The sequence below is a fragment of the Schistocerca nitens genome, chromosome 1 (assembly GCF_023898315.1).
Source record: "Schistocerca nitens isolate TAMUIC-IGC-003100 chromosome 1, iqSchNite1.1, whole genome shotgun sequence".
Classification (NCBI taxonomy): Eukaryota; Metazoa; Arthropoda; class Insecta; order Orthoptera; family Acrididae; genus Schistocerca; species Schistocerca nitens.
The window spans coordinates 17388579-17401878 of record NC_064614.1 but is presented as its reverse complement, the minus strand read 5'-3'; the positions used below and the strand labels follow the sequence as shown (position 1 = coordinate 17401878).

Here is a 13300-nt window from a genome sequence, read left to right as displayed (position 1 = left end):
TAAATGCGTTTATTGAACATTTTTACGAATCTTCGTTTCGGTCGATGTAAGAGTGTAAGTTGGGCTTCACCAACACGTATGTCGTCTCTCAATCACTTGAACTGCTAACAATCTGCAGTTATTTCCCTCCCTCGCCTGCGATAGAACACGAAAGCGGCAACACTAGTCAAACAATTGATCATTTTGTCCGCACCCGATAGCTGAGTGGTCAGCGCAACAGAATGTCAATCTTAAGAGCCCAGGTTCGATTCCCGGGTGGATCGGAGATTTTCTCCGCTCAGGGGCTGGGTGTTGTGTTGTCCCAATCATCATCATTTCATCCCCATCGACGCGCAAGCCGCCGAAGTGGCGTCAAATCGAAAGACTTGCACCCGGCGAACGGTCTACCCGAAGGGAGGCCCTAGTCACACGACATTTACATCTAGTGACCCTTTTGGCGCGCTTCACGCATATAACTACAACCGTTGTATCCTGTTCGTTGCCTGAACTACCTGACTTTTCAATCTAGTTGCTTCTAGTTAAAGTTTTCTGCCTCGGTCCCATTTGGTAAGGCTTGTGTATGAACGTTTGTCAGTCCAAGCAGATAGACAAATTGCCGCTCCCAACTTTCAACACGTTTTCCTACTCAGTTTCGTGCGAAAATGTGTTTAAATGAATCGTAAGAGCGTAAAATACGGGTGCATATTGCAAGCAGCCCGAAAGTCTTGCTTATTCATGATGTCACTTGCCTTTTCCCAAGTTAAATAAGTTAAGATATTATTTAAGATGAAATACGTTTGCCTCGTGTAGTCATTCCAACCTCAAAATCCCCGAAAGAAAATCCTTTAATGATCATTAAATAATCCAAAGAATAGAGGTCAGTAGACTATGCGAGCACCAGAATGTGCAGTATGAGTACTGTCCAAGACCGGTTGCTAAGTACTAATTAAATTTAGATATCACGTCCCTTTCGCTGACGACCTCAGTTCGTAATGTGTTTAAAGTATCAGTCAGCAATTATTGGTACTAGCTATTAAATTCAAGCGCTCGTAGACTGCAATATTTACATCCGTGGGCCTATTTTTCCATTGAGATTACATGGGGCTACCAGGTCAGGCCTGTAATAAAGAAACGTGCCTACGATCTCTCCAAGGCAGACCAAAGAATATCTGAAAGAGAACTGAAAAAAGCAACACAACTGAATAACCTGCCGCCGTTTCTCAATGAGTAATCCGGACATTACAGGCCTGCACGGTATATTTTGCTTCTATCTTGAGGCGTCTGCCAGGTCAATGTTTTCAGCATCTGTTTGAAGCTTTCCCATGGATCAAGCAAATCGTGCTGGATCAAACAATCGTTCGTGCTGCCCATGTTTGTCTCATGTTCGTCATTCCGTCTTAGTTCTGTTTGGTACAGGTCCTACCGCTACACATTTCGACAGTATTCTAGGACGGGTCGTTCGAGTGCTTGGTAAGCAATCTATTTTGTAGAGTGACATAATTTTCCAATGTTCTACCAAACAACGAAGTCTGATATAATTTTCCAGTGTTATACTAAAGAAATGAAGTCTGATATAAGTCCCCAGTGTCCTACCAAAGTGCCGAATCTGCCACGTTACTTAATTACGGATGAATGGAAACGGTGGTTCCATTTTATACCCTAACAAATTGTCACAATATGGATAGAGTTGACAAGTTCAAATTGTGATTCATTGATACTGTAGTTTCTTCGTTTTTTGAAGTGGAAAATGGCTCTGAGCACTATGGGACTTAACTGCTGAGGTCATCAGTCCCCTAGAACTTAGAACTACTTAAACCTAACTAACCTAAGGACATCACATACTTCCATGCCCGAGGCAGGATTTGAACCTGCGACCGTTGCGGTCACGCGGTTCCAGACTGTAGCGCCTAGAACCGCTCAGCCACTCCGGCCCGCTTTTGAAGTGGACAGATTTACAGAATGTAACTGAATATTTGTACAGATATTTTCAAACGGTAAGTCATTTTAGACAGCTGCATCATCTGCGAAAAGTCTGATGTTACGATTAATATTGACTGCAGGGTCGGTAACATAGAACGTGATCAACAAGGATCCCAACACACTTCTCTGGGGCACATCTGAAGTTACGTGTATACCTGTCGATATCTCTCCGTTTAACATAATAGACCGCGTCTTTCCTACCAAGAGATTCTCAATCTAGTCGCTAATTTTGTTTGATTCCCAAGACGAATGCACTTTCAGTAACAAGCTATGTGTGGTACTCAGTCAAACACTTTTCGTAAGTCAAGAAATACTGCATTGATCGGTGGCTTTCAGGATGTCGTGGGTAAAGCGAGATTTGTGTTTCACTTGATCGATGCTTTCGGAATCCGTGCTGGTTCATATGGAGCAGGTTATTATGTTCTAGATACTTTGTTACGTTTGAACTCGGAATACGATCTAAGCTTCTACAGCTAATGGATGTCAAGCACATGAAATGGCAGTTTCATGGATCACATCTGCTGCCCTTCTTGTTGACGGTTGTCACCTGCTATATTGTTCCAAAAATTTTTGTTTGATGGATCTACGTTGTATTTTGATTAAGAGAGGGCAAACTACAACAAATTCGGTATAGAATCTGATAGGAATTTCATTGGTCCCGGTACTTTGTCGAGTTTTCGTGATTTCAGCTGGCTCTCAGTAACACTGAAACTAATATCTATGCGAGTCATATCTGCAATGGTGAGAGAATTAAAGTATGGCGCTACCGCTCGATTTTCCTCTGTATCCGGCGACCTTGCTGGCCAAGGTGCGGCAGGGTAGGGTTTGGCGTGCATGAAGATAGGCAGTAGAAAATCTCGTCATGTGTGAGCGTGGATTACCTTTTCTGAAATGTAAGTTCAGGGTGGCCTGCCATGAAGAGCAACAAAAGTGGACGTAGAATATCGTCGACGTGCCGCTGTGCTGTGAGGGCTCCAAGGATGACAACGAAACCTACCGTGAAATGACATGGCATCCCGGAGCATCACTCCTGGCTGTCGGACATTATAGCGGGCGACCGTCAGGTAGATATCCGACGACTGTCCAGGGTGTCTTCGTTGGTCATCGGGGCTCAGTTCGAAACGGGTCTCATCACTGGAGATACTTCTACTCCAGTCAATGAAGTTCCAGTTCGAGTGTGCTCGACATCGCTGCAGACAGGCTTGTTGGTATACAGAGGTCAATGTTAGTCCGGCAAGAAGCACCGTGAGCTCTGCTCCATTTCTGTGAGGCGCCTATTAGTGCTCTTTATGATCACTGAAGCACCAGCTGAGCGTCGGATCGATGCTAATGATGAATCAGGGCTCCTGAGTGCCTCTCTTACGATTGCTCGGCCCTCACGTTGTATTGCGTCTGTTGCTCGACCGCATCCTTCTCAACGTGGTGTTCGGCCATAGTTGACTCATTCCTCCAACATTGTCGAACAGTGGCATCACTACTATTCAAATTTTGAGCGATTCGCCAATTACTCCAACTGGCTTCTTTGGACCCAACTACACGACCTCTCTCCAATGCTGACACCTACGTATATTGTCCACGCGCCTGTCTGCGAGATAGAGTTGCTGTCGAACTCAATACATGGAGTGAAATTCGCAACGAATTTATGCCCTGATATCGACATGTCCCCTGTTTACTATGCTTGCCAGTTACACGCTGCAGCGTCACAGATTCATTCATCGGCCGCCAAAGTTTACAATGTGGCGTTTTCCGCCGATACTTGTATGAATATCAGATTGTGACCAGATTGTATAGCTCCTCCGTGGTGTGTCTTGTTTTTGTCTTAGAATGTATTATGTTTGCTCTCCTCAATTATATTATTACGGACTCACTCCGAAAATTCTTTTCTGCTATGTGGAAAACGTACAAAGCGCCTTCACAATGAGGAAAGCGTTTAGAGGTCACTCAACTGCTCCTCTGTTTGTGCCACTGAGGATCTAAAACATTCTCAGGAAACTGTGTAGTGAAGTAACTGCCTACGACATCATAGGTAGAGTGAGATTTCTCTAGATAGAACCTGCTAGATTCGCAGACGGTGCAAGCTCTACCGCCTGCTGGCTTTCGACCTCACGTCTTGTTGAGAGCTGCAGCTCTTTTTGTGGTAGACCTTCACTTTCCTGAGTATCTCTTTGTCTCAGGCGAAACATGTGACACGAGAAACGGTATGTCAATAGTCGCAGTAGTCATGCACGGGCTGTTGACAATTCTCTCAGCACTGTGAGGAGCCATCGAAAGGCATGTTTTACAGTATACCGCGAATCGAGAGCAGCTAACGCCACTCGCAGTGCTTTCCTTCAGAAAGGACGTCAACGAACACATTGACTAATTCTCGGCAAGTACAACCACGAGGCTGAATTTTCTGTACAGGTACTCAGCTCAAGGTAAGTGCATTCAGTTTGCTACGTTACCGCGTTTGGGGCGTTTTAATTTAGTCTTTGCATCCCAGCACTGAATCTTCCAATGAAACCTGTGCTGGAACAGAGCAGGAATTTCGATCGGCTAGCCAGACCAGGTGCGCCACGTGCACTCTGCCCGCAGGTCGGCAGCAGAACGCGTGGCGCTTCCTGGCTATGGCTGACCCTCTGGTGGACGTGTTCATCTCCAGGGACCTGGACGCCCTGCCGTTGGAGCGAGAGGCTGGGGCCGTCAGGGAGTGGCTGGAGTCCAACGCGACGTTCCACGTGATGCGCGACCACACGGCTCACAACGTCCCCATCCTGGGTGAGTACGTCCCAGCTAGTCACGTCAATCTGGACCCAGTTCCTCCGCCACAGGTGAGTCCCTCCCCCTCTCTACGGACCCCTTCAGCACTACTCCAAGTCGCTCGGCGATTTTATTCGTTTTCCATGGATTCTTGAACGGCCAGCTCCTATAAAATGCATGCAGAAGAATACTTTACTCCAGTGCTGGTCATCCCCCTTCGTTTTCCTCTCACAAATGGAGCGAGGGAAAAGGTGTTGCTTAATTATAATGTTTCTCAAGTGGAGACTGACATCAAAATCATTCAACAGAACTAGATCTGGAAACCTTCTCATAAAGTTCCTCCATCATCCAGAGCCATCTCTATCTCTAGACTGTACCTGTGCAGTTGAGCCCTTTACGATCGCCACATGCTAAAGCCCTTCGTCCTCAGGTACGATGCTCCATATGGTTCTTTCACATTCACAGCCCTAAGAATCTAACAATAACAGTTTTTTCTCCCTGACTGGGAAAGAAAACATCTTTCAAATATCTTTTGACCTGAAACTTCCTGGCAGATTAAATTGTGTGCAGGACCGAGACTCGAACTCGGGACCATTGCCTTTCGCGGGCAATTGCTCTACCCTTTTGACCTGGTCAAACGTTTGTTTACCATATTTCGATGCTGTCACAAGGACATTTGGGGTTTCAAAAAGAGACTCTCGAATTCTCAGTCCAGGCTCACCATTAGTTTCTTTTAAAACTGTGAAAAGATAGGTCGTCAGCGTGAAGAAACCGTTTTGACCATCATACCAGAGCACAAGAAACTTATTCACCTGGCGATCCCAAAGGACTCGACGGCACAGGTTCAAAAGGTTCAAATGGCTCTGAGCACTATGGGACTTAACATCTGAGGTCATCAGTCCCCTAGAACTCAGAACTACTTAAACCTAACTATCCTATGGACATCACACACATCCGTGCCCGAGGCAGGATTCGAACCTGTGACCGTAGCGGTCGCGCGGTTCCAGACTGAAGTGCCGAGAACGGCTCGGCCACAGCGGCCCCCCTCGGCGCAGGTACAGACATGGTATGTATACGGTTTTCAATACCGAAAGAACACTGTGAGAAGGTTAGCAGATCTAGTCCTGCTGAATGATTTTGATGTCAAACTCCATTTCAGAAACAATATAGACTATGTGATCAAAAGTATCCGGACACCTGGCTGAAAATGACTTACTAGTTCGTGGAGCCCTCCATCGGTAATGCTGGAATTCATTATGGTGTTGGCCCACTCTTAATCTTGATGACAGCTTCCACTCTCGCAGGCATACGTTCAGTCATGTGCTGGAAGGTTTCTTGGGGAATGCTGCACTGAGGAGAGGTATCGATGTAGGTCTGTGAGGCCTGGCACGAAGTCGGCGTTCCTAAACATCCCAAAGGTGTTCTATACGGTTCAGGTCAGAACTCTGAACCGGCGACTCCATTACAGGGATGTTATTTTCCTGTAACCACTCCGCCACAGGCCGTGCATTATGAACAGGTACTCGATCGTGTTGAAAGATTCAGTCACCATCCCCTAATTGCTCTTCAATAGTGGGAAGCTAGGATGTGCATAAAACATCAATGTAGGCCTGTGCTGTGATAGTGCCACGCGAAACAACAAGGGGTGCAAGCCTCCTGCATGAAAAACGCGACCACACCGTAACACCACGGCCTCCGAATTTTACTGTTAGCACTATACACGATGGCAGATGACGTTCACCGGGCATTTGCCATACCCACACCCTGCCATCGGATCGCCACATTGTGTACCGTGATTCGTCACTCCACACAACGTTTTTCCACCGTTCAATCGTCCAATGTTTACGCTCCTTACACCAAGCGAGGCGTCGTTTGGCATTTACCGGCGTCATGTGTGGCTTATGAGTAGCCGCTCGACCATCAAATCCAAGTTTTCTCACCTCCCGCCTGACTGTCATAGTACTTGCAGCGGATCCTGATGCAGGTTGGAATTTCTGTGTGATGGTCTGGATAGATGTCTTCCTATTACACATTAAGACCCTCTTCTACTGTCGGCGTTCTCTGTCAATCAACAGACGAGGTCGACCTGTACGCTTTTGTGCTGTACGTGTCCCTTCACGTTTCCACTTCACTATCACATCGGAAACAATGGACCTAGGGATAATTAGGAGTGTGGAAATCTCGCGTACAGACGTATGACACAAGTGACAACCAATCACCTGACCACATTCGAAGTCCGTGAGTTCCACGGAGCGCCCCATTCTGCCCTCTCACCATGTCTAACGACTACTAAGGTCGCTGATGTGGAGTACCTGGTAGTAGGTGGCAGTACAATGCTTCTAAAATGAAAAAAATATGTTTTTGGTGGTGCCCGGATACTTTTGATCACATAGTGTAATTAAGCTACAGTCACTAGTACATAATCAATTCTTTTCACTAAGGCTTAGCGATGTACTGAAATATGTCTGCTACAAACCAGGATATTCAGAGGATCAGCCGCAATAATCTGAAAGCCTGCTTAATTTTGTTTTATATCCTGTTCTCTACATTAAGTGAAGAAATTTCGTTCATTTTGTGTGATTGGTGTAAAAAAAACGTCATGTTTAAGCATTTATTTATAGATAATCATTATTGTAATGATTTTGTTTCTTAATAATGAGTTACATTTTTAATTAACGAAATAGAAAATCCTTGCGGATTGTCTACGGTTGGGACCGCTTCTCCGCCCGCAGTCGCCATCTCTCCGAATTAGCTTTCGTGGTTTGTTTTACCCCTTTTAAAAGTGAAACTGGGCACAAAGAAATACGTATTGCATTATTTTGTCTCCTCTACCCACCAGCCAGATTTCATCAACATCGTTTATTGACAGTTGCGTATTTTCCCTTGTAAGTCACGTGGTGGACAAAAGTGTGTGTTGCGGAATCATGACAGACAGTTATTGAAGAGCACTGTGACGAAAAATAAGAGGGCGACAGGTGCAAAAGTCACTGCAGAAGAGAATGTCGCGCTCGTGAAGCCCATAAACAGGGAAATGCAGGACGAGTTGGAATTTAAGAACGGTTCATCAGTGATGCAAAGTCCTTAGCAGGAAAACATGGCGCCTGCACAAAGGAATGATGGAAGGAAGTTATTTGGTCGTATGAGTCTTGTTTCACACTGTTTGGTGATTATTTGGGCACTTTGGGTGGTATTCGATGGGCCCCATGGCTACTCTGCATGGTCGCTTTTCCGGTGTGAAGAGTTTGTGGTCATTTTGGTGATCAGATCCATCCCACGTTACTGTGTTTGTTCCCTAACGGTGAAGCTGTGTTCCAAGACGTCAGGGCCCCTGCGTACGCAGCTCGCTTCGCCCAGGAGTACTTTTGTGAGCACTAGGATGAACTGTCACATCTCCCATGGTCATCACATTAGCAGATATGAATGGTCTTCAGTCTTTGTGGTCTACTTTGGAGAGAAGGGTGCTTAATCGCTAACCACCTCCATCATGCTTTTCTGAAGTTGCCACAATTTCGTAGGAAGAATGGTATAAGATTCCATTTAAAACCACACAGCACCTGTGTTTATCCATCCCGAGACGAATGGAAGCTGTCTCGAACGTCAGCTGTTTTCCTACACCGTATTAGGCACGGTAATGTGTTGTGTTTTTGGTGTTTCTTGTTTTGGTCGAGCCCTATATATATAGCCTAAGAATGTATCATTTATTGAAGGAGAGCCTGAGAAGCGATTGAAGTGTCTAAGAACGAAAGTAATGCCAATAGAGAAGGGGGATAAAGGCTTCAAACTTAAGTGTTTTCCGCCATCAAGGAAGTAAATAATCAGTCGTGACGCAGTTCACTTCTACCCCACGGAACTGAAGTCAGTATTTTTCACAGTAAAAGGTCATTTTTGGTGAAGCATTCTGATCAACATAGCAATCGTTTACTTCTTAACTTGCTTCCAAGATGGCCGCCGAGTAAGTGACGCCAGAAACTATTTCCAGAAAGTTAAGTGATTTAGACAGCAATATAATTTAGTTTAACACCGACAACAAATTAAATACGTGCATTAGTGTATCGTTTAGTCTTGCCGTTAAAGGTTTCACTTTTCTTTGCGTATTTTTTCAGAAAACACGAAAAGATCGTAACTTCGCGAAGTCGCGTTAAGGCTTAAATTTTGTAAACGTGTTTGTTTCTTGTTTCACGGTAATTTGACTAGTTTCTCGGTATCAAATAAGTAAACTACCGTAAATAGCGTATAACTTCATTGTTGTGATACAGATTTCAGAAAAACAGCGTAACTTTGTATCAGAAACTTGCTTATATACTTTTGTTTACAGGCCTAATTCTCGTAACGTTTTTGGAGAATCAAACTTAACAAGTATCTCGTTTAATTGTCCATTTTTTCATTTCACCGAGTGAAATATATAATAAATAGCATATACCTTCATTGTTTTAATACAGACCTCAGAAAAACAGCGGAATTTTAAATCAGAAACTTGCTTATATACATTTGTGAATAGGTTTAATTCTTGTAACGTCTTTTTTGATTTTCGGTACTTTAATTGATTTATTCTAGCTAAAGTATTATTTTTGCCATGAGCGAGAAGTGCCTGACTTGCCGTAGAATTGTTAGTTCCGGGGTTTGGTGTGATGGATGCAGTAGTTTTTTTCATTGGGGGGACTGCAGTGGCGTGGGTGTCGGGAAAGTGGATCAGGCTCCTCAGTGGTTATGTAGGATTTGCAGCAGAGATAGGAAGATAGTGGAACAGGAGGGGAAAATTGCTGCCCTTCAGGCTGAGCTAGATCAGGCTAGGGAAGATCTGGACAGGTTAAGGAGGGAGAAGGGCAAAGAGAGGTGGGAAGTGGCAACAGGTAACAGAAGGAACAGGCCTAGAACTAAGTCTGACAGTTTTGTGGTGAATGTCAAAAATAAGTTTGACCTGTTGCTTCAGTTAGAAACTGATGAGCCTCAAGCAGAGGTAGGTGTAGACAGGACACAACAAACTTTCAATAGGAAATTGAAAAAGAATGTAGGAAAGTCATCGAAAAGGAAGAAAGTTTTGTTGTTAGGCAGTTCTCACGCCAGAGGTGTGGGCCAACTTCTGCAGGAGGAATTAGGACTAGAATACCAGATCACAAATTTTTTCAAACCAAGTGCTAGCGTGGATCAGGTGACAGAGAATTTAGGTTCACTCTGTAAATGATTTACCAGGGAAGAGACCGTGGTTATTGTGGGAGGACCAGGGAACAGTATCAACAGAGATCCTGGGTACAGTATAGAGCGTGGACCTGGTAAAGATTGCGTCGGCATCGAGACACACCAATGTTGAATTTGTATCTGTCCTGAGATGCCATGACCGGCCTCATTTGAACTCTTCTGTTGGGAGAGTTAATTTGGAGTTGGAACGGCTGCTTGGGTCGGGTGCAGGGGCTCATATTGGTGTGGTTCCTATTGATTCTCTCAGTAGGTGGGACTATACCAGGCACGGCCTACATCTCAACAGGAAAGGGAAGGGTAAACTGGCTGGGGTAATAGCAGGAAATTTAAGGGGGGGAGGCACTGCCATGAATGGTAAAATACCAGTGGTTACAGGCGTTGGAGCAGCACCTTTTTTAGGATAGGTAAGACAGAAAGATGTCATGTTCTACGAGAGGTCAGGATTGAAACAAATCTTCAGTTTAGGAAAGAAATTAAACAGCACAATTCTAAAACATTGGATCACCAATCACAGCTGTCAATTATAAATTTTCACCAATCACCAGAAATTTTATCTCCACCAAGTTGTATCTCAGTCCTAGGTAATTGCATTGATGAATTAAAGTCACCCAACCCAGTTGACATAATCTGCCTCTCTGAACACCATGTGACCACTGGTATAGGAACTAGGCCTAAGCACAATGAGAAACTCAGACAGGAGAGTGCTGCAAATGTTAGAATAAGGAAAGGTTCTCATAAAAGTATAACTAAAATGATGTAAGTATATTTCATCAAAATATTGGGAGTTTAAAGAATAAAATAGATGAGCTTCTGGTTTGTTTAGAAGATTTAGATGCTGAGGATGAAATAGATATACTATGCCTGTCTGAGCATCACATTGTTACTGATATGGATAAGGTAAATGTAAGTGGATATAAGATTTCTGCACATGTAATTAGAGACAATATGGAGAAAGGAGAAGTTGCCATATATGTCAAAAGATATCGTTGTGCAAAAAGTATAGAAACAAAAACGTTTTGTGTAGAGAAACATATAGAAGCATGTGCCTGTGAGCTTAAATTAAATAAAGGCACATTTATAATTGTAACTGTATATAGGTCCCCATCGGGGAATTTTCATCTATTTCTGAAAAATTTGGACTCCTTGTTGTGCTATCTGTCAGACAGGGGGAAGCAAATTATTATTTGTGGGGACTTCAATGTAAATTCTCTGAAAGCGGGTAATAGGAAAAATGACCTTGAAGTATTACTCGGTTCTTTCAATTTGACACCCGTTATTGATTTTCCTACTCGGGTGGTAAAGGATAGCAGCTCACTGATAGATAACTTCTTTATAGACCAAGATACGTTTAACCAGATAAATGCTCAGCGTGTTGAGAATGGTCTTTCTGATCATGGTGCACAGCTAGTTACAGTATATGACATAGCTCCATTCAGCAGTACTAAACAGTCCTCAAAAGTAGTACGTTCAGTTAACAATTTAACAATTGCAAATTTCAGGGAAAGCCTACAGTAGTTAGACTGGGATGAGGTGTACCGTGAACCTGATGCCAATTTAAAATATAATTCATTTCATGACACTTTTGAAAATGAATTTGAAAACTGCTTCCCCAGGAAAATAGTTAAATATACTCGTAAGAAACCTTGTAACAAGCCATGGCTTACTAAGGGTATAAAAACATCTTGTAACCGGAAAAGGGAAATGTATCTGACAGCAAGAAAGAGTAGAGACCCAGAAACTATCAAATATTGTAAAAACTACTGTGCTATATTAAGAAAAGTTATTAAAAAATCCAGAAGTATGTGTATCATGTCTGAAATCAGCAACTCTGATAATAAAATTAAAACAATTTGGAATATTATTAAAAGAGAAACAGGGCAACCAAGAGAACAGGAAGACAGTATTACCATCAAATTGAATGAAAACTTTACAAACAAAATGTCAGAAGTTGAAAATATTTTTAATAATCATTTTCTAAATGTTGTGGATATAGTAGGATCCAGGTGTTCATTAGAAGATGCTAGGCTGTTAATGGAAGACGCCATACCTACGCAATTTGATACAATTGAACTGTCACCCACTTCTCCCTGTGAAATTAGGAAAATAATAAACTTGCTTAAAAGCAAAAACGCACATGGAATTGATGGCATTTCCAGCAAAATACTAAAAGCTTCGTGGAAATCGGGTTTTCTGCCGGATATCAACGATGAAGACATCAAGTAATGACGTCGAAATATCGTGTTTGGAAGACGCTGATAGCTGGCAGAATACCCGATTTCCACGAGATGTCATCAAATCGCCGGGAAAGTCTAAGAAATTACATACTAAAAGCTTATCTTGTTCTCAACAGATAAGTAAGATTCTCAGCCACCTGTCTAATAGCTCTCTGGAACAGGGCATTTTCCTTGATAGACTGAAATATGCTATTGTTATACCTTTGCATAAAAAAGGGGATAGATCTGATGTCAACAATTACCGTCCAATCTCCTTCTAACAGCTTTATCCAAAATTTTTGAGAAAGTAATGTATTCAAGAGTAGCTTCACATATCTGTAAAAATGAAGTACTAACAAAATGTCAGTTTGGTTTCCAGAAAGGTTTTTCAACAGAAAATGCCATATATGCTTTCACCAATCAAATTTTGAATGACCTGAATAACCGAACACCACCCATTGGGATTTTTTGTGATCTCTCAAAGGCTTTTGATTGTGTAAATCATGAAATTCTCCTAGACAAGCTCAAGTATTGTGGCATGAGTGGGACAGTGCACAAATGGTTTAATTCGTACCTAACTGGAAGAGCGCAGAAAGTTGAAATAAGTAGTTCTCATAATATGCAAATATCAGCACATTCCTCAAACTGGGGAACTACCAGGAATGGGGTTCCACAAGGGTCGGTCTTGGGTCCTTTGTTGTTCTTAATATATATTAATGACTTACCATTCTATATTCATGAAGAGGCAAAGTTAGTTCTCTTTGCTGATGATACAAGTATAGTAATCACACCTGACAAACAAGAATTAACTGATGAAATTGTCAATAATATCTTTCAGAAAATTACTAAGTGGTTCCTTGTAAACGGACTCTCACTGAATTTTGATAAAACACAGTACATACAGTTCCGTGCAGTAAATGGTATGATGCCATTAATAAATATAGACCTTAATCAGAAGCATATAGCTAACGTAGAATATTCAAAATTTTTAGGTGTGTCCATTGATGAGAGATTAAATTGGAAGAAACACATTGATGATCTGCTGAAACGTTTGAGTTCAGCTACTTATGCAATAAGGGTCATTGCAAATTTTGGTGATAAACATCTTAGTAAATTAGCTTGCTACGCCTAGTTTCACTCATTGCTTGCATATGGCATCGTATTTTGGGGTAATTCATCACCGAGGAATAAAG

General features: G+C 42.8%; 1 protein-coding gene across 1 annotated transcript in view; it reads left to right on the top strand.

Moving 5' to 3' along the window:
• LOC126248515 (uncharacterized) overlaps positions 1–13300 on the top strand; it is a 166880-nt gene that overhangs the window by 107533 nt on the left and 46047 nt on the right. Inside the window, exon 4 of the mRNA XM_049949569.1 lies at positions 4534–4716. Within this exon, the coding sequence (XP_049805526.1) occupies positions 4534–4716 (183 nt within the window). The remainder of the gene's footprint in view (positions 1–4533; positions 4717–13300) is intronic.